The sequence below is a fragment of the Littorina saxatilis genome, linkage group LG2, assembly GCF_037325665.1.
Source record: "Littorina saxatilis isolate snail1 linkage group LG2, US_GU_Lsax_2.0, whole genome shotgun sequence".
NCBI lineage: Eukaryota > Metazoa > Mollusca > Gastropoda > Littorinimorpha > Littorinidae > Littorina > Littorina saxatilis.
The window spans coordinates 71,290,461-71,315,377 of record NC_090246.1 but is presented as its reverse complement, the minus strand read 5'-3'; the positions used below and the strand labels follow the sequence as shown (position 1 = coordinate 71,315,377).

General features: G+C 39.1%; 1 protein-coding gene across 2 annotated transcripts; it reads left to right on the top strand.

The window, feature by feature from the left end:
• Nucleotides 1-1,831: 1,831 nt before the first annotated feature.
• LOC138959635 (mismatch repair endonuclease PMS2-like) lies at nt 1,832-24,898 on the top strand. 2 transcript variants are annotated; one of them, XM_070331197.1, is made up of 24 exons: nt 1,832-1,863; nt 2,934-3,036; nt 3,310-3,412; nt 3,861-4,030; nt 5,347-5,425; nt 5,677-5,774; nt 7,334-7,433; nt 9,442-9,526; nt 10,784-10,863; nt 11,195-11,264; nt 12,464-12,539; nt 14,070-14,100; nt 14,521-14,632; nt 15,297-16,132; nt 16,673-16,763; nt 17,030-17,126; nt 18,519-18,555; nt 19,015-19,145; nt 20,029-20,129; nt 20,814-20,882; nt 22,717-22,754; nt 22,961-23,065; nt 24,253-24,288; nt 24,568-24,898. In XM_070331197.1, the coding sequence occupies exons 3-24, from the start codon at nt 3,314-3,316 to the stop codon at nt 24,628-24,630; spliced, it is 2,604 nt and encodes an 867-aa protein (XP_070187298.1). In that variant the 5' UTR covers nt 1,832-1,863; nt 2,934-3,036; nt 3,310-3,313; the 3' UTR covers nt 24,631-24,898. The 2 variants fall into 2 exon arrangements, with proteins under 2 accessions (XP_070187298.1, XP_070187300.1); XM_070331199.1 differs by lacking the exon at nt 1,832-1,863 and adding an exon at nt 3,569-3,676 and having other exon boundaries at nt 3,017-3,036.
• The last annotated feature ends 19 nt before the right edge of the window (nt 24,899-24,917 follow it).

Below are 24,917 nucleotides of genomic sequence, written 5' to 3'. Positions count from 1 at the left end.
TTGATTTTCATGTATAATATCACCTATTACAGTGGAAAGTTGCATTGCTAAACATTTTGCAATTATCTTGTAATCTGTATTTGTCAGAGATATTGGTCTCCAATTGCCGAGATCGTCCCTATGTAAATCTTTACCTTTATGAATTAAGGTCAGGACAGCTTGTTTTTGAGTGGGCGATAATTCGCCATTAACAAATGATGCTACAAATGAGGCATGAACTACATCCCTTATCTTCAACCAAAATACTTTATAAAAACAGGTAGTGAGGCCATCAAGACCTGGGGCTGAGTCGTTATTTAATAATTTAAGGGCAATAGTTAATTCCTTCGTGGTAATCTCCGAGTCCAATTCACCTTTTTGGTCATTGGAGAGAAATGGTATATTTAAATCTTGTACAAATTCGTTTGCGCTCATCTGGTTAAATTCCGTGCTTAGGAAGCAGTTATTGATTTTTCTTTGTATTATTTTGGTGCTGCACTTGGTAATGATTAAAATGAAGAAAAAAATTATCAGAATCTTAAGGCTTTACTTGTCCTTGCAAGCTGCTCCTTTTCTCTGTGTGTATGTTTGTTATTTCTCTTTAATTCAATTCAGGAAATAGGGTGAACAACTTATGCTCTCTGAAATACGCATGCATTAAACTTATTTGTTTGACACCATCGATTCAAAAAAACTAAGTAAACTTTTACTTTTTCTTGCACGGATTAAACATCAAAGACAACATGTCAGCTTGTACATTTGTGACCTTTAATTTCTTGTTTCTAAATTGTTGTGAGTGTTGTTTTTTGTCTGTTTTATTGTTCATACTTGAAGACACTATTTTTCAGCTTTGTTCTCTTTTTGCCAATGTATTGCTTTAGTGGGGCTCTTTGGAACCATGTTCAAGGTTAAACTGGGTCAAATTAAATGTTCAGCTTTGTTCTCTTTTTGCCAATGTATTGCTTTAGTGGGGCTCTTTGGAACCATGTTCAAGGTTAACCTGGGTCAAATTAAATTTTCAGCTTTGTTCTCTTTTTGCCAATGTATTGCTTTAGTGGGGCTCTTTGGAACCATGTTCAAGGTTAACCTGGGTCAAATTAAATTTTCAGCTTTGTTCTCTTTTTGCCAATGTATTGCTTTAGTGGGGCTCTTTGGAACCATGTTCAAGGTTAACCTGGGTCAAATTAAATTTTCAGCTTTGTTCTCTTTTTGCCAATGTATTGCTTTAGTGGGGCTCTTTGGAACCATGTTCAAGGTTAACCTGGGTCAAATTAAATGTTCAGCTTTGTTCTCTTTTTGCCAATGTATTGCTTTAGTGGGGCTCTTTGGAACCATGTTCAAGGTTAAACTGGGTCAAATTAAATTTTCAGCTGACATCGACTGAGCCTTTTTTCCTTCTTTTGTAACACGATTAATATTTGCTTCTGCATTAAGGATTACTAATCTCAGATTGACCTTGAGATCTAAACATTAAATTAGTTGTAATTATAGTTTTTTTCTGTCCCTGCTTTGCTTTGATATACATGAAGAACCTTTAGATAATGCTGACATGACTTTTGTGTGTGTATTGATTGCTGGATTTATTTATTCCTTTACGAATTTGTTTAAATGTTTGTTTGCTAACACAAAAAAAATGCTCAATAGCTTCTTAGGTTGCTTGCATATCTTCCTGTAAAACTTGCTTGAGGTCTTAGATGGTTTGATTTTTCATCAATTATTAATATACGATTAGGTAATGTGAATGTTTTCTTTATTTCTTTTTTTTTCTTTTTTAAAATTTCTTTTTATTTGATGCAGATGTCAAATTGAAGGAGTATGGCAGTGAGAGCATTGAAGTGAGTGACAATGGATCTGGAGTGGAAGAGAAGAACTTAGCTGGGTTGAGTAAGTGAAGTGTTTTATTTATCACAATTTGATTGATTTATAGAATTTGTATTTGGCCAGGGCTCCCCAAGGACACTCAACCTAGAGGGTCCCTTAACCCCCAACTTTAACTTTAACATGAGTGCTCCAGAAAATGTGTGTTGGGGAGAAATGTGCCTTTTGAAAGCAAGCATGTCTTCTTCTTCTCGATCGCCCAGACAGGGACTCCGGAACTTCTAATGAAGTTTGCAGTACAGCGAAGACTCCGCAGGGTGTCGAAGATCTTCTCCTGAACTGGTGTGTCCGCAGGCCATGTTTCTGCTCGTAGTTTCTGGTGGATTGGACAGTCAGTGTTGGAGGAGGTGTTCCACTGTAAAGCAAGCATATGAACCTCCTTGTCTTCAGATCCTCTAAAGTTCCACTGAGGGGTCCAAAGGCAAGGAGGTTCTTCTTCTTGCTTTCAAAAGGCATGTGATATATACTCCTCGCCAACACATAACTTCTGGAGTGCTCATGTCAAAGTAATGCCAACATTTTAAAACTCTCTGAGCCTTCACAAAAGCATTATCATGTGGGTTAGATTAACTCCATAAATTTGCGTCGGTACAGATCTGACAGAACATTTTGTGAAAACGTACTGATGGTACGCATGATAGAATTAACAGATATGTGGTGTGTTCCGGGACCCGTTCCTTTCAGTTTTAGTGCGTTGTGGGACCACCTACATGAATTTCTAGCACAGGTTTTTTTGGCTTCTAGTGCTTCTTCTTTTACTGCTGCTCTTTTCTGTGTTTATTTTTTGTTATTTAATTGATAACGGTAATTTATTTGACATTTAATTAAAGCAAAATCAAAAACATGCACATAAAAGTACATATAAGTAGCACAAGAGTGTAGAGCTATACTTGCAAAGGAAGGTAGGCAACCCTTGCTTTGTGTTTACATGTAACAGCTGACTGTAGTTGTGGTCCCTGCTTTAGTGCTTAGAATGTTTTTATTCCATGCAGTAATGGAGTGTGTTTCAGTTCATTGACTAAATCTTTTGCAATGTGTTTCGAAAATTTCAGTGCATTTTCTGCTTTAAATTGCAGCAAAAAAGCACCATACATCCAAGCTTTCAGACTTCAATGACCTGATCAGTGTGGAAACATTTGGATTCAGAGGAGAAGCTCTCAGTTCCTTGTGTGCTCTCAGGTTTGATACATTCTTTGTGCATTTCTTTGTGATTTGTGCCCATTTCTGTTTGTGTGTGCATGATTGTGATTGTGTGTGTGTGTGTGATTGTGTGTGTGATTGTGTGTGTGATTGTGCGTGTCATGATTTATATTATGTGTGTGTTGATTGATTAATGTCGTCTTAGAACCAATTGGCCTATCTCGGGACAGGTGTGTGTGTGTGTCTGTGTGTGTCATTTGCCAGTTTGCAAGCACTTTGCTTCACTCTCACCATTGATTGCAAATGTTTCAGTCAAATGACAATCACAACTCGCCACAAGTCTGTGGCAGTGGGCACAAAGCTGGAGTACGATGGAAACGGTCAGATTGTGTCCAAAACACCAATACCTCGACAGGTAGGCTATGTTTGTGTCGGCGCAAAATAAACAGAGTTTTTTTCTTCTGTGGCTTTTTTCTGGTGCTCGTCATTTTTGTCCCAAGTCTGTTTTTTCTACCTTTCCTTCACTTACCTGTAGTAATTTCTCACGTCCTTCTTTTTTCTGTCCATGCAGAGTGATGCGCCTTTTTGAAGCAGATTCATGTGTACATTGGTAACCAGATGTAGACGTTGGTGACTTAGCTAACTTCATGGGAGTAATCTTACTGCAAGGACATTCACTGTAAGCATTTTAACACAGCTTTAGAACATGAGTTTGCATTATCTTTGTCTGTTCAACTCAGTTGCATGTTACTCTCATGTACAAAAGGTTGTGGGCAGCATTTATTCTTCTGCTTCTCTTCCTCCCCAAACCTCCCCCTCCCCAGCGCCACATAAACCTGTTTGTTGCTTTTTTATCTTTCCAGCAAGGGACAACAGTGTCTATGCAGAACCTCTTCCATACACTGCCGGTACGACACAAAGAGTTCCAACGTAACCTGAAGAAAGAGTTCAGTAAGATGGTACAGGTGCTCAACGCTTACTGCATTGTCAACACAGGTGTGAGGATCACCTGCTCCAACCAGACTAACAAAGGGTAAGTTACATTCAAAAAGGTGTCCATGTATCAACATTTATTTACTATCAGGTGCATCTGATTGCATCTCTATGGTTTTTCAAGTGTTTTTCACATTTATAGTGATGCCTTTCTGGTGATTTGGTTTGCCTGCCTGTCAGTTCTTTTGTCTGTTCTCTGTCCTTTAGTCTTTTTAAACCCCCTTTTTTGTGTGTGTGTAAATATCAGAAGTTTGAAATTCAGCTGTACGTGATTTTGAAGAGAAAATTACTTCCTATTTTGGTCCAAGGGTTTTACCTTGGATTGCTGGTGTTAGGTACAAGTGCTTCAAGAGGGGACAAAGTCACCTTTGTCTTTAATGTTCATTGGCAGATGCTTATGTCAGGGTTCGTACAGGTCATGGAAAACCTGGAAAGTCATGGAATTTGATTTTTAATTTTCCAGGCCTGGAAAGTCATGGAATTTCAATTCAAGTCATGGAAAGTCATGGAATTTAACAAAAATAAGAAAGAAAGAAAAATTAACCTTTAGCACGCCAGCGGCGATTTTCGTTGCCAAGCCATTCCCTCCCCCCCCCTCCCCCCTTTGCAAGCCAGCAGCGATTTGCGTCGCCAGCACAAGGCTTGTTCGTATGACCAACTTCTCGTTCGTATTTGCATACGAGAATAACGGTATTTTTAACGGCACTTGAGCCAAAGCGAGGCTCACTTCCTTCCGTTATCTCGTCGTGTCGTCTGCGCTGCATATGAGTCGGTTTCGTCAAAGTTTTCTGCTTTTGTTTTTGCATCGATAAAGTACTTTAGCGCTTCGACAAGCGAGATGGAGGATGATGAGTTTGAAACTTTCTTTCGAGTTGTTTCTTGACAACAAAAAGTATGCGGAATTGGAACGAATTACCGAGGAAGATATTCGCAATGAACTGTATCGCGGTGAAAAAAATGACAGTTCGTCAAGTCACAGTGACGGTTACGAAACGGAATTTACGAAAGTGCAGATGGATACAAACAGTGGCTGGTCCAGTTTAGTGAAATGACAGGACCAGCAAACATTACCGATAATCTGACTGCGCAGCAAATGCTTGACTTGCTTGTCGAAGAGACACTGCGTAGAAACTGACTCAAATTCAGTGCAAAGCAAGCCAGTGTCAAAACTGGCAGTGACAAGACGTAAAAAGTGTGCGTGTTCGGAAATGGCGACCTGTGGATCTAGTCATGGAAAATGTTATTGATGCTCATGGAAAGTCATGGAAAAGTCATGGAATTTTGTTTCTAAAAACCAGTGGGGACTCTGTTATGTGTACAGTGTGTTCAATGAGAAATAGTGGTTTCCTTTTGTAGGAGCAGATCACCTGTTGTGTCAACCAACGGAAATGCCACAGTGAAAGACAACATTGCAAACATATTTGGACCAAAACAGGTATGACAGGTGGATCCAACAAATGTTTGTTTTGATAGTGAACAGATTTTTTATTTCTCACCGGTCTTCAGTCACATCAAAACTGGTGTTGGTTTACTGCCAGCAGAAACCTTTGTTGAGTAATCTGCATTCCAGAATTATACTTCTTGTACACATGCACATTAAACATTTATACATGATGGACAAACTTGCAGTTTTGAAGCAGTTTTACTTTTAGCGTATTTATCTGAAAAATGCCTTCTTTTTTCCAGTTGCAAAGCCTACTTCCGTTTGAGCAGCGGTCACCTACAGAAGATGTGTGCACAGATTATGGCATCAAGTCTGATCCTGACCATAGCGATCTTTTCAGGTATCAGTGCTGTCTTGATTGTAGTCTCTGAGGGGTGTAGGATCTAGTAGGGATTGGGGGGAGGTGTGAAGATGCAAACATTTGTGGTTTTACTTTTAGTGCAGTGTTGGTGTGCGAGCTAGTGACCTGTCTGCTTGTGAGAGACCTGTGAGCTTGAGGTTCGCTTGAGGTTTTGTCACGTTCTGTGAACTTGTTGTGAAAAGAGAATATAAAAGTTGTTTCAGTTCATGTACAGCTAGTGCATGTAATCACACATTCCCAGGCCACTGGTTAGGGACAGTAATTTACAGGTACAGGGTTGGGATTTGTATGCAGTTCTGCATAAATACACCTTTCATGTCAATGCTATAAACATGAAATAGTCTATTTTTGATGTCCAAATTGTAGGGTGTCCATCTTCATTTTTGACTCACATGCGAAGCAAAAGTGAGTCTATGTACTCACCCGAGTCGTCCGTCCGTCCGTCCGTCCGTCCGTCCGTCCGTCCGGAAAACTTTAACGTTGGATATTTCTTGGACACTATTCAGTCTATCAGTACCAAATTTGGCAAGATGGTGTATGATGACAAGGCCCCAAAAAACATACATAGCATCTTGACCTTGCTTCAAGGTCAAGGTCGCAGGGGCCATAAATGTTGTCTAAAAAACAGCTATTTTTCCCATTTTTCCCATTTTCTCTGAAGTTTTTGAGATTGAATACCTCACCTACATATGATATATAGGGCAAAGTAAGCCCCATCTTTTGATACCAGTTTGGTTTACCTTGCTTCAAGGTCAAGGTCACAGGAGCTCTTCAAAGTTGGATTGTATACATATTTTGAAGTGACCTTGACCCTGAACTATGGAAGATAACTGTTTCAAACTTAAAAATTATGTGGGGCACATGTTATGCTTTCATCATGAGACACATTTGGTCACATATGATCAAGGTCAAGGTCACTTTGACCCTTATGAAATGTTACCAAAATAAGGTAGTGAACCACTGAAAGTGACCATATCTCATGGTAGAAAGAGCCAATAAGCACCATTGTACTTCCTATGTCTTGAATTAACAGCTTTGTGTTGCATGACCTTGGATGACCTTGACCTTGGGTCAAGGTCACATGTATTTTGGAAGGAAAAATGTGTAAAGCAGTTCTTAGTGTATGATGTCATTGCTAGGTTTAGTTACCCTAAAGGTCGAGGTCAAGCATGTGAGTCGTATGGGCTTTGCCCTTCTTGTTACCTTAGTCCTACCCCTGAACTAGAAATGGTGGTAAAGATTAAAAGCATTACTCCAGGTCTTATGAAGGGTTTAGTCTGTTTAACACTCTTTGGATAACAGTTTAACTCCCTTGAAAGATAATTAAACAGATTCTGTTTATCCTGAATTAAGTTACTGTGCTTTCTTTGGGTTTGAAATGTACCAACTGTTTCATTCAGTCTTTGTTTTTTTAATTTCATTTCATACTCTGTAGTCCCATTGCTGAAAAATTCAAGTCGCTTCCTCCCAGCGGATAGCTTAGCAGCAACAATGTCACATTATTCATTAATGTTTTTATTTTTTTTCTAATTTGCCAGCATTGAGGGTTTTGTATCTAAGTGTGAACACGGACAAGGCCGAAGCAGCACTGACAGACAGTTCCTCTTCATCAACAAACGTCCGTGCGATGCATCCAAGGTAATTCTTACCTCACCTAGAATAGACAGCCCTTGAACATTTGTCCAGAGACTTATTAAACCCGAGCTCCCTCATGGCGGTGTTTCCAGTGAACAAGAAATTGAGCATGCACGGAAACGTCAGAAGGAACTGTATGACCAAATATGCAAAGACTTTAAGCGCCAACACTTGGCATGGTTGTCAAAAGTACCCCCCGCGGGTTAGGGGGAAGAATTTACCCGATGCTCCCCAGCATGTCGTAAGAGGCGACTAACGGATTCTGTTTCTCCTTTTACCCTTGTTAAGTGTTTCTTGTATAGAATATAGTCAATTTATAGTCGCGATATAACCTTCGTGGTTGAAAACGACGTTAAACACCAAACAAAGAAAGAAAGTATGTAAGAAATGTTAAGTCCTTTGTACTGGAAACTTGCATTCTCCCAGTAACTTGAGTAAGGTCATATATTGTACTACGTTGCAAGCCCCTGGAGCAATTTTTTGATTAGTGCTTTTGTGAACAAGAAACAATTAACAAGTGGCTCTATCCCATCTCCCCCCCTTTCCCCGTCGCGATATAACCTTGAACGGTTGAAAACGACGTTAAACACCAAATAAAGAAAGAAAGAAAGTTGTCAAAAGTTTCAGGGATACTGTTTGTACTCATTTCTCTGTGTGGTCAATTTCTTGTTCTTTGCAAACACAACCATAAAGGAGCTCGGGATTTAAGTTTTAACAGTGAGTTGTGGAACTTTTCTCTGTTGTTCCTTGTCATGGTCTGTTTTTGTCTTGTTAGGTTGGTGCAAAAACTTAAATGTTTCTGAGAACTTTGTTGATACATGTACCTTGTTTAAGTCTTCCTTTGGTGGGGTTTTTTCCCCCTTATTTTTATTCTTCCTGGTGTCTGTTTGTGTGTGTGTGCATAATCAGGGGAGTCCACTTCCTTCCCTGTTTGTTTCAGACATGAGTAATAAAACCAAGAATTGTAGGTTAATGGAACGATTATTATTGACAATTGTAAATTGTAAATGTAACGTTTTGTTTTGTCAATAAACGTTCCATTAACCTACAATTCTTGTTTTTTGACTCACATGCAAAGCAAAAGTGAGTCTATGTACTCACCCGAGTCGTCCGTCCGTCCGTCCGTCCGTCCGTCCGTCCCTCCGTCCGTCCGTCCGTCCGTCCGTCCGTCCGGAAAACTTTAACGTTGGATATTTCTTGGACACTATTCAGTCTATCAGTACCAAATTTTGCAAGATGGTGTATGATGACAAGGCCCCAAAAAACATACATAGCATCTTGACCTTGCTTCAAGGTCAAGGTTGCAGTGGCCATAAATGTTGTCTAAAAAACAGCTATTTTTCACATTTTTCACATTTTCTCTGAAGTTTTTGAGATTGAATACCTCACCTATATATGATATATAGGGCAAAGTAAGCCCCATCTTTTGATACCAGTTTGGTTTACCTTGCTTCAAGGTCAAGGTCACAGGAGCTCTTCAAAGTTGGATTGTATACATATTTTGAAGTGACCTTGACCCTGAACTATGGAAGATAACTGTTTCAAACTTAAAAATTATGTGGGGCACATGTTATGCTTTCATCATGAGACACATTTGGTCACATATGATCAAGGTCAAGGTCACTTTGACCCTTATGAAATGTGACCAAAATAAGGTAGTGAACCACTAAAAGTGACCATATCTCATGGTAGAAAGAGCCAATAAGCACCATTGTACTTCCTATGTCTTGAATTAACAGCTTTGTGTTGCATGACCTTGGATGACCTTGGGTCAAGGTCACATGTATTTTGGTAGGAAAAATGTGTAAAGCAGTTCTTAGTGTATGATGTCATTGCTAGGTTTAGTTATTTGACCTTGGTCATGTAAAGGTCAAGGTCAAGCATGTGAGTCGTATGGGCTTTGCCCTTCTTGTTTTTTTATTCTGAATTTTGGAACATTAGCAGTCAAGTCTGTTTTTAGATTTTTCTTTCAGACATGTATTTCATTTCTGCCTTGCTTATTTTTCTCCAGATTATGAAGGTGATCAATGAGGTTTACCACAGTTACAATCGACACCAGTATCCCTTTGCTGTTCTTCTCATCGCCATGGCTAGAGGTGGGTCACACAAGCAGACCCGGGAACCCATACGATTTTGCCATATTTTGTATGCATGATTGTCTAGAATACGATTAGTATGGTCAGTTGAAAATAAATATGAGAAAAATACCTACACTACTTTTTTTCACAAGCGCATCCCGAAGCCGATCCAATATTTTGTCACAGGATTACAGTTTTTGTCAGTTAACAATGAAAGAAGCATTTGTTCTAAATGTATCGGTAAACTTAATTAACGGTACGACGGACGCGTGTGAAGCATGTTTGAATCATGGATGTTGAAACGCTGTGTGGAGTATGCTCATTTTGCTGAAAATACACCAAGTTTGTTTGAGAATACTCCAAGTGCAAAACAGGGGTTCCCAGGTCTGCACAAGCCAAGCTGTTGGTGTATCACTGTCATTGTTAAAGCAAAGTAATACAGTAAAACCTCCCACTGACGACCTTGAAAATGTCTTGGAAATCTATTACATATATAAAATTGGATGTAAGTGTGTGGTCGCCATTCCTCAGAGATGCCAAAAGCAAGGACAAGATATTGTGCATGCACACTGCCCAGGAGCCACAGATGTGCACCTGGGCAAAGCCGGGCCCTAAATGCTAGTCGTAAAAAGGAGGGGTCTTTATTGGGAATTTGAGGATAGTTTCGTCACGCGGGGCGTGTGCTGGGTATTTACGAACTTTGACACTCACAACGAAACAGGTCAAAGTCGTTATTGACCCTTTGTTGGTAGGTCAGTTGTCTAAAAAAGGATGGTGTCACCATTCGGAGGTTAGTTACAGTGTAAAATGCATCCGTGCCCAGAAATTTGGTCGGCAAACGGAGTGGGTCTTTTTTTGGAGGGGTCGTTAGTGGAGGTTCCACTGTAGTACTATATGTACAAACATAGTTTGGTCTTTTTAAGGAAGTATACATTGTCAATGCTACAACCATCTTGGGGACATTCAAGGGTAAGTCACAACATCATTTATTTAGTTTTGTCCGTTTTGTTCCTTGTTTGTTCTCTTTAAAGGCCATTAATTTGGTAAAAGTTCTTGTGAATGTTTTGTTTTGTCCTGAATAAACGTTCCAAAAATGTAACCTTTCTTTCTTTTTGATTATTTATATTTTTTCCGTTTTGCACTTTGCTTAAGCTTGAGTGAGTTCCTGTTACTTGTAGCTTGTAATGTGTGTCTGTTGAGTAAATGGTAAAGATGTTTTACAAAAAATAAGTGAATAAAATTACATTTCAAAAATATCTCGTTGTTTACTTGCAGAATCTGTGGATGTGAACGTCACGCCAGACAAGCGCCACGTTTTCATGGAGGGGGAGAAAGTCCTTCTTGCAACCATTAAGGTTTGAACATGAATGAACTAAAACATGGGAAACAAAACAAAAGAAAGGGTGGTGTTTGTGTGTGTGTGGTTTATTTGCTGTGAATGTGTTGGGTGTTGTCTTTTTATGTGTGTTTTCAAGAATTGTACATGTCCTTAGGTGTTCAAGGTTAAAATGAACACTTAAAAATGCACATATGCTTGACGGATTGTCAGGGCAGTGACACAATAGCGTGATAAAAGTTATAAAGTAAACCAAGAACAGCAAACGTTATCTCCAGATATGCTTTTGAATTCAGAAATATTCGAGAGTAATCAGCAGAGATTGATTGTGTTGCATGTGTTGTTTTCAGACATCCCTTGTGAGAATGTTTGAACCAACCACGTCAGTTCTCAGAGTGAACATGATTCCTTCTCATCGAGGTAGAGAATTGTTTTGCCTTCTACTTTTTATATTTAGTCAAGTTTTGACTAAATATTTTAACATCGAGGGGGAATCGAAACGAGGGTCGTGGTGTATGTGTGTCTGTCTGTCTGTGCGTGTGTGTGTGTGTGTGTGTGTGTGTGTAGAGCGATTCCGACTAAACTACTGGACCGATCTTTATGAAATTTGACATGAGAGTTCCTGGGTATGAAATCCCCGAACGTTTTTTTCATTTTTTTTATAAATGTCTTTGATGACGTCATATCCGGCTTTTCGTGAAAGTTGAGGCGGCACTGTCACGCCCTCATTTTTCAACCAAATTGGTTGAAATTTTGGTCAAGTAATCTTCGACGAAGCCCGGACTTCGGTATTGCATTTCAGCTTGGTGGCTTAAAAATTAATTAATGACTTTGGTCATTAAAAATCTGAAAATTGTTAAAAAAAAAAAAAATGTATAAAACGATCTCAATTTACGTTTATCTTATTCTCCATCATTTGCTGATTCCAAAAACATATAAATATGTTATATTCGGATTAAAAACAAGCTCTGAAAATTAAATATATAAAATTTATTATCAAAATTAAAGTGTCCAAATCAATTTAAAAACACTTTCATCTTATTCCTTGTTGGTTCCTGATTCCAAAAACATATAGATATGATATGTTTGGATTAAAAACACGCTCAGAAAGTTAAAACAAAGAGAGGTACAGAAAAGCGTGCTATCCTTCTTAGCGCAACTACTACCCCGCTCTTCTTGTCAATTTCACTGCCTATGCCGTGAGCGGTGGACTACGAGTATACGGTCTTGCTGCGTTGCATTGCGTTCAGTTTCATTCTGTGAGTTCGACAGCTACTTGACTAAATATTGTATTTTCGCCTTACGCGACTTGTTATTTTGTGTTCTAAGTTGTTCTGATGTGAATAATGTTATGGAATTAGGCAGTTGTTTGTTGTGCTGCACTGTTTGAGAACAAGAATGTAAATCGTGTACACTTGTGAACAAGAATTGCTCTTAGATTTGCAGTTTGTGCAAAGAGAAATTTTGCAGTTTTCTTTTTGTTTGTTTGTTCAAACAAGTCAGTTGCTGATTGTTAAATTACTAAGTTCGTGTACTATTTACTATTTACAGCCTTCTCTGTCCCATATGTTTATGGTATACTGCTGCCGAAAGAAATCATTTTAAATGGTCTGTTCTAGTGTCCCACGATGCATCCCCATCTACAGACGAGAGTTCCACATTCTCCAGGAATTCTTCACTGTCATCACCAGAAAAGTAAGTACAGTGGAACCAGTAAAACCATGTGTTTGCTGCCATGACATTAATAACACACCTTTGGAAAGCAAAGAGTTGTCAGAGCTCTAAGACAGGTGTTCTTTTTACTGAAGTGAGCAGCTTGGGAAATGACTTACTTTTTGTTGTGAGTTTCTTAAAAGCACCAGTTTCTCCTCAGATATAATCAATAATATTTGTTCGGTTTTTACTTTGAAATAAAGAACCTATAAGAACAGATTATTGGTATGTACAAAATGTACATATATAGCTATTCTGATGGACACGTGGGGGAATTCGGGGGCTGTGATTGGATGGTCTCACACATCCCTTTTCCGATCATCAAAGCATAATGCTACGGAAGTCGGCCATTTTTGCCAATATCCAAAAGCATATTGGCAATAACAAAGACGCATGGTTCCGGTTTCTTCCACGTGTATAAAGTACACGCATACCTCGCCAGGTTTGTTTCTGTGACTAGTCAACAGACGATGCCATTTGCTTTGTGTGTGTTTTTGTTGTTGCTTACTGTACATGACATACATTACGTGTAAAATCCAGTTCTTTAACAGGCAACAAACCTTGCAAATTTCCAGAAGCTGCAATCTGAAGCGACCTATCTCTGATTCTAGCAGACGATCTCTCCAATGTTTAACACAAAATCAGCAAACTCTCCTGTCACATAGAACGTCCATTGTATAGTGCAATGTTGAAATGAAGTTACCGATCTGAAACATTTAGTTGTTTCTTCTGAGACAATCCTTGTTCTCTTATCATCTGCAGATTTACCGCAGTCTTCACCACACGAATTCCCAACAGAAGTCAGACTTTCGAACATACAATCTACGTAGGCAAGCATGATACGTCATGACGTCATATGATTCCTAGCATATTGACATAATGCTAAACATCCGGTTATCTCGAGTTTTCTCCGTAATACATGTCCGTGGGTTTTTCAATGTTCGGTTATTTCCGTGGCTTCATGCGGAAAGGGAACCGTCGTCTGCAATCAACGACATGGACCATTCTAGTACTTGTTGCTGACAAAAACATTATTTAAGCACAGAATTTAATGTCAGAATAGCTATATAAACGCTATTGTGTTTTCATCGTAGCAATAGGGCCCGATATTTAGACTCGAACAAGTATAATGGGACTCATCTTCGACTCGTCGGCATTATACTTGTCTCGTCTAAATATCGGGCCCTATTGCTACGCTGAAAACACAATAGCTGTTAATGTTGACTATCTGATGCGTACTAGAGTCTGTAAATAGTATTTACTGTTAAAAAGTATTCACTAATACCTTACATTTGATTTTGCTGCCTACATTTAACAAGGTGGTAGGTAAGATTTTATTATTTGTTCTTTGCTTTTTATCTAAATCTGAACTGGAAAGCAAACTGAGTAAAGATGAATAAGTCTGCAGGACATGATAATTTCACTGTTGAAAATTCCTTGAGTGGTTTCTGTTGTTGCTGTAAAGTCAATGTAAAATGTCAGACCAACGGTTTCATTGTTCACTCTTTCCAGGTTGGCCACAAGCTCACAAAATGGAAGTCAGGTATGATGATTAAAAGATGTGATTGTTTTTGAGCTTAATGGTCATTATTGCAGTTAGTATGTGAAAACTGAGCTGGTACCATCAGTTATCGATAGGATTAAGAATTTAGCTGAGTAGTTATCGCCTTTTTTTTGTACAGGATTTGTATGAAATTTCCTTTGTTTGTTATTTGCTTGTCTGTTTTTCTTCCTTGTGACCAGTAGTGATAATTCGATTATATTTATCACTTGCTTGAACCTGCTTGTCTTGTTTTTCTCTTTATTCAATGGTATTTTTTATTTAAATTTTATTTAAATTTTATTAAATGTTTATTGTTTTGCAATTTTCTTTTTCGTTATACTTGGTGTTCATTTTCTTACATTACTATGAAATCTCAATGTTGTGATATAATGGATATTTTATCATAATTGTGTTTGTCAGGACGGTGGTGGCTTGAGTTCCTTGGCCAGACTGAAACGTTCTTTCAGCAGTGCCTTTGACAGAAGCGATCACAGCAGCATTTCATCACCTGTAGCATCACAACCTGATAAACGTAAGTCGTTATTGTTGATGTTTGGAAATAACTATCAAGTTTTCATGGGTTGTGGAAGAGTTGCTTTTCCTTGATTCCATGGAAACACTAAGGCAAGCCGGCCTACAATGTCACGTGTAGCTTGCCTCAGTGTTTCTATAAAAAAAAGCAAGGAAAAACAAGGAAAAGCAACTCTTCCACAACTTGTAAAAACACAACAGTTATTTCCGGTTTTTGTCTATTGGATCCCTGTGTCTTGTGTCTGGAACAAAGCATACCTGTCATAAAAAGCCACCTGCAATGTAGGGACACTTGGCTGGTCCCAAGGGTGTCCTTTCATGGCAGGTATGACTTTCTTGGCTTTCACCATGGACTAGCAATATCTTTGGCAGAATTTGCTTATGGGTCAGGAGCCTAAAAGAGGACATTCCTGCTGCATTAACAAGTTGTATTATTCTCGTCTGCTCTGCTAGAACTTGTGTACATGTTTCAAGTCTCCTGTGTTGCCAGCATGCGTGCGTCATAAAAATGAAAACGTAAGCTTGTACAGAAATGTGTTACGGTATCAATGGCCCTATGATTCATAATTTTTATGATTGCTTTATAGACTAATGCTCTCACACACACCTGTGCTGTTTAACTTTAACATCAAATGGTCTTTATTTTGGCCTTCTTTTTGTTACAGAGAGAAAAATGGAAACATTCATACTGACCAAGAGTCACAGCACGCCTGCCAGATTTTCACCAGAGAAGGGCGCCATCACCAGATTTTTCACCGCTTCCTCTTGTTCACCGTCAGTAACTAATGAGTCTCATGCATCATCACCACTCAACAAATCTGCTTCCAGTGAAGTTGTGATAATAGGTGATGAAACAGATTCAGCAACAGCCAGTACTCACGATACAATGAGGTTAGGTAGCAGTTCAGAAGAGCGTTTGAAACAAGACAGTGATCACCCTGTCTCTAGAACATCGCTTGCCTCTACAGAGGATGTTGTTCACATTGTAGATGATAGTAGTCAAACAGCTTCTCTCAAAGTTGTGTTTCATGAAGTATCTTCAACAAGTGCTGAGAAGAGCAGCTCAGAAATGGCAGTGCGGAAGTCGACTGGCGAGGCTGAACGTACATTGGAAGACTTCAGAACCAATGGGGTCACTTCACACAGTGAATCAGATCAATTACATACCGCCCTTTCATCAACCAGCTCCAGCTTCTCAAATCAGAGAGACGGCGGGTTCGATGAAGACAGAACTGATAATGGGGATGGAGGAAAAGCAATTGATAATGATGATGGCTCAAAATCCATTGATAATGATGATGGCGGAAAAGCCATTACAGACTTGCAACCCAGTTGCAACGACTCCGAAAGAATCTGCAGCTCAGCAGAGCGTGAATTTCGACCGTCTCGGGGTGTGGAGGGAGAGGCTGATTGTGTGCAGGTGGTGAGGGGAGAGACCTTCAGTGGTGCAACAAATCAAGATGTGGATCCCTCAGCTCCGTCAGTGACTGTTACTCAGTTTGTAAGTATGACTTCACTGTACAGTGGAACCCCCCTTTTAAGACCTACAAAATTCAGATAAAATCAGGTCTTAAAATGGAGGTAACTTAGCAGATGTCATGAACAGAATGTCTGGAAAAGTAGCGTATTGAAAGGGAGAAAGTTTTAAAATGGGGGGTGTTAAAAGGGGTGTGCATCCCCATGAATTTGTGAAAAGCTGTCAAGATTAAACATATCTGGTTAATTTGATTGCACATGTATACAGTTTACCTGGAGCCTTTCCAGGGAGTGTTTTGTCCACACACACACAAAAAAGTGTCCTATTGAAATTGTTGAAAGCAGTCAAATGTCCTATTCATGCTGAAGATCTCAGGACATTTGTCCTGTCGGTGGTGTTTTGTAACAACATCCCTGCATCTTTATTTCAGTCAAAGAGGTTTATAGCTCACCAAGATTCCCTTTTCAGTGAGACGAGGCAGAGAAATAAGGTATAGGGATGTGAGAGGAAGGGTTCTCAGAGATGAATGTGTACTGACTAAAGCACTGTTTCTTTGCTGTATAGGTCAAGGAACACTGTCAGGACAGACCGGAATCTCTGCTGCCCTTTTCCTTCCACAAGCTGCAGCAATGTTTGACATCACAAGAAATGAAGAGTGAGAACCATGATATATGATTTTTCTTCTCTTCTTTCTGTCTTCCTTTTTGTTAGTCTGTCTGTCTCTCTCTTGCCTTATTCTAGGCTTGGTTTATGCAATGCAGTCACGCTATGGTTGTTGGTGGGTTTTTTTCTCGAATGTTCTGTCTGTTTTTAAATTAGTACGGATACTGTATAGGACGAGACAGATCATGAATGCATGCAGAATCAGCGGATTAATAACTTCTTGATCAGTGACTGAAACAGGTTATTTTGTTTTTGCAGACAAAAGGGAGCATGGCGAATTTTCACGCTCATTCCGTGCCAAAATCAACCCCACAGACAACAAGACTGCCGAGGAGGAACTGCAGCGAGAAATCAGGTGTGAACACGAGTGCAGAAATGTTGCAAGGATTTAGTTTCTTCGGCAAATTCACCAAAATGACCAACGTGTTTTAGCAGTTTTTCCAAGTGTCCAGTTTCCCCATTAAAAGTAAAGTATGGCAGATTTGCTGAAGTGATGGCAAAGTTTCCGTCAATTAAAAGAAGTTTTGGCTTTTTGCCTACGGATGGTGTGCAACACATCATCAGTGCAGGTACAAAGCGCTAGCACCATTTGGTTGAGCTAGTTGGGCTCTGTATTTAGTTTATCATTGGGTGAAACACTTTTCGGAATGAATATTTTTACAAACACTGTTTAAACGGTTGAATACTATTGTATTGATGGAGGGAAGTTCTGCAAGAGAGAGGAATGTAACGTAGAGGTTAATTTACAGATACAATCTGTGAAACTGAAGTCTCAAATAAATGAAGTACACGTAGTCTTAAAATGGATTGACTTGAGAGTTGTTTCTCTATGGGTGTGCAATCATTTTAGGAAGTATGCTTGCTGTTACCACACTTCAGATTTGATTTTTACATTTAGTCAAGTTTTGACTAAATGTTTTAACGTAGAGGGGGGAATCGAGACGAGGGTGTGGTGTATGTGTATGTGTGTGTGCGTGTGTGTGTGTAGAGTGATTGAGAGTAAACTACTGGACCGATCTTTTTGAAATTTGACATGAGAGTTCCTGGGTATGACATCCCCGGACGTTTTTTTCATTTTTTCGATAAATGACGTCATATCCGGCTTTTTGTAAAAGTTGAGGCGGCACTGTCACACCCTCATTTTTCAATCAAATTGATTGAAATTTTGGCCAAGCAATCTTCGACGAAGGCCGGACTTCGGTATTGCATTTCAGCTTGGTGGCTTAAAAATTAATTAATGACTTTGGTCATTAAAAATCTGAAAATTGTAATTAAAATTATTTTTTTTATAAAACGATCCACATGTACGTTCATCTTATTCTTCATCATTTTCTGATTCCAAAAACATATAAATATGTTATATTCGGATTAAAAACAAGGTCTGAAAATTAAAAATATAAAAATTATTATCAAAATCAAATTTCCAAAATCGATTTAAAAACACTTTCATCTTATTTCTTGTCGGTTCCTGATTCCAAAAACATATAGATATGATATGTTTGGATTACAAACACGCTCAGAAAGTTAAAACGAAGAGAGGTACAGAAAAGCGTGCTATCCTTCTCAGCGCAACTACTACCCCGCTCTTCTTGTCAATTTCACTGCCTTTGTCACGAGCGGTGGACTGACGATGCTACGAGTATACGGTCTTGCTGAAAAATTGCATTGCGTTCAGTTTCATTCTGTGAGTTCGACAGCTTGACTAAATGTTGTATTTTCGCCTTACGCGACTTGTTTTTTGTTTCAGCAAGGACATGTTTGCCAAAATGGATGTGCTAGGGCAGGTACAGACTTTTTCTTTGCCTACATTTTTCTCTTTGATTACACGGATTCTTCTTGAAATCAGATTAAGTTGAAAGCAGCTTTTGCCTTGAGAATTATGGCAGGTGATTACAAAAAGCAAGAGATCCTTTTTATTCTTACTGTTCATAAAGCTATTGCCTCAGAGAAAGCATGGCATGTTTAATGCAAGCTGTGCTCTGCATACAGTGGAAACCCCCTGTAGTTTTCTTAGAAAATCAGGTCTTGAAAACGAGGGATTTTTAAAATGGAGGTATATTTACAGAGGTTATGAACAGAATGTCTGAGAAAACAGGGTCTTATGAGGGAGGGAGTGTTAGAGGGGGGGGGGGGGGGTACTGTATGTGTATGTTCACATGTGTAAATGAATGTGTAAATAAGTGGGTGCTTGATATTTATAAGATTTCCATTGTGTGACACTTGATTTGCGTATTTGTGCACAGTTTAACCTTGGCTTCATCATAGCCAAGAATGGCGAAGACCTGTTCATTGTGGACCAGCATGCCACAGATGAGAAGTACAACTTCGAGATGCTGCAACGACACACAGTTCTTCAGAGTCAACAGCTCATACAGTCAGTGTTGCTTGTGTGTGCATGTGTCTGTCTATTCAGAGTCAGCCGCTCATACAGTGTGTGTGCTTGTGTCAGTCTGTCTATTCAGAGTCAACAGCTCATACGGTCTGTTGCTTGTGTGTGCGTGTGTCTGTCTATTCAGAGTCAACAGCTCATACAGTCAGTCTTGCTTGTGTGTGCATGTGTCTGTCTGTCTATTCAGAGTCAGCCGCTCATACTGTCTGTTGCTTGTGTGTGCTTCCGTCTGTCTGTCTATTCAGTCAACAGCTCATACAGTCAATTTTGCTTGTGTGTGCATGCGTCAGTCTGTCTATTCAGAATCAACAGCTCATACAGTATGTTGCTTGTGTGTGCATGTGTCTGTCTGTCTATTCCGAGTCAACAGCTCATACAGTCAGTGTTGCTAATGCTAGTGTGCATGCGTCTGTCTGTCTATTTGCAATCTGTCTGCAACATGAAAGGTTATGGTAATTGTGTATTGCTATTTTTTTTCTTCAAGATTTTGTCATGTTCTTTGACCTTTTGTTATTTGAATGCAAATAATGCACCAGGCAGTCTTCAGGATTCGCCCCATTTAGAAGACAATCAAACTGAAATAGTCTCTAGTTTTTCTCATAATATATGCGATCTCATTTCCAAGGGGTACATCTGGAGATAGCAATATATTCTTCTCTGAAGAATTTTCAGACTTTTGGGGAAAATCGAACCGTTTTTTGTGTGAGCTCAAAGACATAATTTCAAAGCTGTTTTTGTGCTCTATCCTCAGAACTAGTCTATTATTTGGAACCATCGGCCATTTTGAGACTTTTTCATGTATCCTTGATCCTTGTTCCCATGCCATATTGTCTGAATGGTGCTGACACTTCTCCTGCTCTGTGTACAGCCCACAGTGCCTGGAGCTTACTGCCAGCAATGAAGTGATACTGATAGACAACCTGGACATCTTCAGGAAGAATGGATTTGACTTTGTTATTGATGAAACAGGTATGGTGTGTTTATTTTTTACAGTGTGTTTGCCAACCTGCGCTTGGGATTAGATAAGAAAATTGTAATGCCTATTTTTGTGTTTGCGAAAAAATCTAAAATTTTCTCTCTACACCAGATCACATCACTCTGAGGGGAAAACATTAGGCTATATGCTTTTCTGACTGGCGCTGCCTTTACAATAATTTTAATGTTCCCTGCTCGCTGATGGTAATAAAATGGTTTTGGTTGGATACAAAATTTGTTTTTACATGGAAATTGGAACGAAACCAGCTCTCAAAGGTGATTCCTACTAGATTGACTATGGAGTGAATAGCGCTGCACTGTTAGGTAGGTGCCTCTTCCAAAAAGTTAACAGAGAAGGGGAATTTAGGAAAAGAAAGTTTGTCATGGTATTTCATCTGTTTACTTGGCCAGATGTTGGAAGCCAGTTTAAATTTGTGTCTGATTATGTCAAAACATTGATTGACAAGTGAAAAGAATATAGAAATGTGTGTATTGTATCAACAACTAAGGAAGGGGGGGAGGGTGGTTGTGTCTCTCTTTGGTTGTGAATTTATCTCTATTCTAACTCTACCTCCTTCTTATGATCTGATTTTCTCGGATTGTCAGCAGTCTTAATCTTATTAGTGTGTTTCACTGTAACAGTTTCTGTTTCTCATGTCCTTATTGCTTGATGTGCAGCGCCTCCAACACAGAGAGTCAAACTGAAGTCTACACCTGTCAGCAAGAACTGGAGCTTTGGCAAAGATGGTCATTATGAGTATATTTTGTTGTTACTGTAGCAAGCTCTGCTAGTCTTTCGTTCATCGTAAGTCAAGGGTTTAGTAAGTGACATCTGTATCTGAGAGGAGTATTGACTGTGTTTCATGAACTTGACTTGTGCTGAGTGAGGTGCATGAAGCTAGAATTGATATACAGCGGGAACCCACCTTTTAAAGGTCCTTGTCTACATTTTTATACCGAAATCGCCATTTGACCATTAAAATGCAGAGTCTATTATCTACAAATATCAACAATATACCCCCTTTCGATCAGGAAAGACGGAGCCAGTGTGACCGTTTGAAAATCATTGTATTATTCCAGCGTAGTACTCATAGTAGGATATCTTTATTTGGAAAATGCCAAGCGCAAAACTCCTCTCAAATGCCGTGCATTTCGTGCGTTTAAAAAAAAGCGTGGACAACGCTCCAGTGTCAAACTGTTGCTGCACTTGATTGGGCGTGGCTATAAGCATAGTCACATGAATTTGATTGGTCAGTATTTTTAGGCATAGCACATGATCTCAGCAAACAGAAAACAAAATATTGGAAGCGTGAGTCACGCTTCCCAAAAATAAAATCTTTTTTTACATATATATTTTTTTTCTATAACTTTTTTCCCCATGGTTCATTCATCATTTGACATAATTTTGTATTGAAATCTAACCATAAGATTATTGAAAAAAAGCAAAAATGTAGACGACCACCTTTAAGACTTCTAAAAATCTGAGAAAATCAGGTCTTAACAAGTCGCGTAAGGCAAAATTACTACATTTAGTCAAGCTGTGGAACTCACAGAATGAAACTGAACGTAGTCCGCCGCTAGTGCAAAAGGCAGTGAAAGTGACGAGCCTGTTTGGCGCGGTAGCGATTGCGCTGTGCTTCATAGCACGCTTTACTGTACCTCTCTTCGTTTTAACTTTCTGAGCGTGTTTTTAATCCAAACATATCATATCTATATGTTTTTGGAATCAGGAACCGACAAGGAATAAGATGAAATAGTTTTTTAAAACGATTTCGGAAATTTAATTTTGATCATAATTTTTATATTTTTAATTTTCAGAGCTTGTTTTTAATCCAAATATAACATATGTATATGTTTTTGGAATCAGAAAATGACGAAGAATAAGATGAAATTGTTTTTGGATCGTTTAATAAAAAAATAATTTTAATTACAAGTTTCCGATTTTTAATGACCAAACTCACTCATTAGTTTTTAAGCCACCAAGCTGAAATGCAATACCAAACCCCGGCTTTCGTCGAAGATTGCTTTGCCAAAATTTCAATCAATTTAATGGAAAAATGAGGGTGTGACAGTGCCGCCTCAACTTTTACAAAAAGCCGGATATGACGTCATCAAAGGTATTTATCACAAAAAAGAAAAAAACGTCCGGGGATATCATACCCAGGAACTCTCATGTCAAATTTCATAAAGATCGGCCCAGTAGTTTAGTCTGAATCGCTCTACACACACACACACAGACAGACAGACACACACACACACACACACACACACACACACATACACCACGACCCTCGTCTCGATTCCCCCCTCTATGTTAAAACATTTAGTCAAAACTTGACTAAATGTAAAAAGGAGGGAGTCTTAAAAATGAGGTAAATTTACAGATGTTATGAATAGAAAATTTGAAAAGTCAAGGTCTTAAAAAAGGGGGAAGTCTTAAATTGGGGGTCTTAAAAGGCGGGTTCCACTGTACTGCTAAGGTAAACAGCCATGTGTTGACTGACAGAGAGTGGCTGTGTATGTTCTAGATATGTGATAATGTTGCAAATGATTTGCGTTGTGTGCATTTGTTGTTTTACAGATATAGAGGAGCTCGTCTTCATGCTGACTGATTCCCCTGTAAGTTTGTCTTCATTTTGCTAAGCGTGTGTGTTTGTGTGTGTATGTGCGTGCATGTGCGCTTTCGTACATTCATGTGTGCTTTCGTACATGCATGTGTGCAGGTGTGCGTGCAGACGTGCATGCGTATTAAATTAATGTTCGGTTTAATCTTTTATCTCTGTTGTTTTCTCCTGACTGATCATGGTGTGAATGTGTATTTTCAGGGCATTATGTGTCGGCCTTCAAGAGTGCGGATGATGTTTGCCTCTCGTTCTTGTCGCAAGTCCATCATGATTGGCACTCATCTCAACACTGGTGAAATGAAGAAGGTAAGGGATGCAGTACTGAGAATGGGCTGCAGTACTCAAAGATTAGATTTGTATGCGGATCGCCATATATGCACGGTATGTGTCGATATAAAACACATTTTTGATGCCCAAATTATAGAAATGTCTCATCTTTAAGGGGGCTAATCCAAATCTCCGCAATTTCGCGGATTTCTGCAAAAGCAAAAACAAAAATAAATGTTTTGAAAACTACACGTGAAAAATCATAGTTTAACCCAGATAAGAGGGACAAAATAGTGCCAAAATGCTTCAGACCTGCGCCTGGTAAGCTTTTTTTAAGAATGTTACCCAAAGTCCTGTCCATGAATATTGATTAAGTACGAAATGATTTTCAGGTTCCAAATCAGCGGTTGTCTCCCTTGAAAGTTGAATCGACAGTTTTATTAACTGCAGTTGTTTCCCTTGAACCATTCCCACATTTCAATCAATCAATCAATATGAGGCTTATATCGCGCGTATTCCGTGGGTACAGTTCTAAGCGCAGGGATTTATTTATTGTTTTTATTTTTATTTTTATGCAATTTATATCGCGCACATATTCAAGGCGCAGGGATTTATTTATGCCGTGTGAGATGGAATTTTTTTACACAATACATCACGCATTCTTTCTGAAATGGTCTCCCTCTACACTCCCTCTCGCACCCTTCATTCTTCTTCTGATGCTCGACTTCTCCGTCAAGGTCGCTTTAAACGCAAGGCTCATGGCTTCCGCACGTTTTCGTACTATGGACCTCAGTTATGGAATTCACTCCCCTTTCAATTACGTCACTCTCCATCCATTTCATCTTTTAAGTCCAATTTGAAAACTCACTTGTTCCAACAACACTACAGATAGTTCCTTAGTATAGAGTCTGGGGATGTGAGATGTGCATGATGTGTTGTTTGAATCTGACAGTGATTGTATGATTTTTGTATACATGTATTGTTGTCACGCGCTTTGAACTTCTGATAAGGCGCTTTATAAATGCCCGTTATTATTATTATTATTATTCACATCGGCCAGCAGTTTTACAGTTTTGAACAGAATAATACCCTACCACAAAAGAGAGACAGAATTTGTGTGTTTAACTTGCGTTTAGACATTACATATCTTTACTTTTTTTTCATGTCACTAATATTAGACAGGTTTTCTGTGCTTGAGTTAACTGTAGGTATGTTGGTGTGTGCAGCTGCTGTGCCACATGGGGGAAATAGAACAGCCATGGGTAAGTTGCATTTTGGCAAAATCCACCTGTGATAGTGTCTGTTATTGTTATGTGTAAGGTATTAGCTGAGTGTGTTTGTGTGTCTGTGAAACCCTAACAGGAAACTTGATAGTGATTGTGGAAAGTCAACCATGTTGATTAACAATTCTACACACACATTTAGCTGTGGTCTGCTGTACTGCTTTGCAAAATATGTCGGTCCTTTTGCATGCAAAACAAAGAAGAAAAGCAATTGTAATGAAAGCTGTTTATTGTGATGAGTTCTTGGTGTGATTTCAGAACTGTCCGCATGGCAGACCAACAATGAGACATCTCATCAATCTCAACATGCTGCCCAAATAGATGAGAGATAAACACGTTGATGAGACATCCAGCACACAGCAACACCCTGCTCAAGGAGACTTAGAACATGAAACAATTTATCAGCCTCAAGATATCAGAGCGAACCCAAGGTGGGTTCCCTCACAGACTGCGAGACATTCCATTGGTCTCAGCTTCTTTCAGACTTAGATGCATGGGATGGTGTGCAGAAGAAAGTGCCCAACTGGGTGAGACCCAAGCACTGGTTCCCATTAGTGTTCCCATTAGTTGAAATCACAAACAAATCTCAATTAAATAACATATTCTTA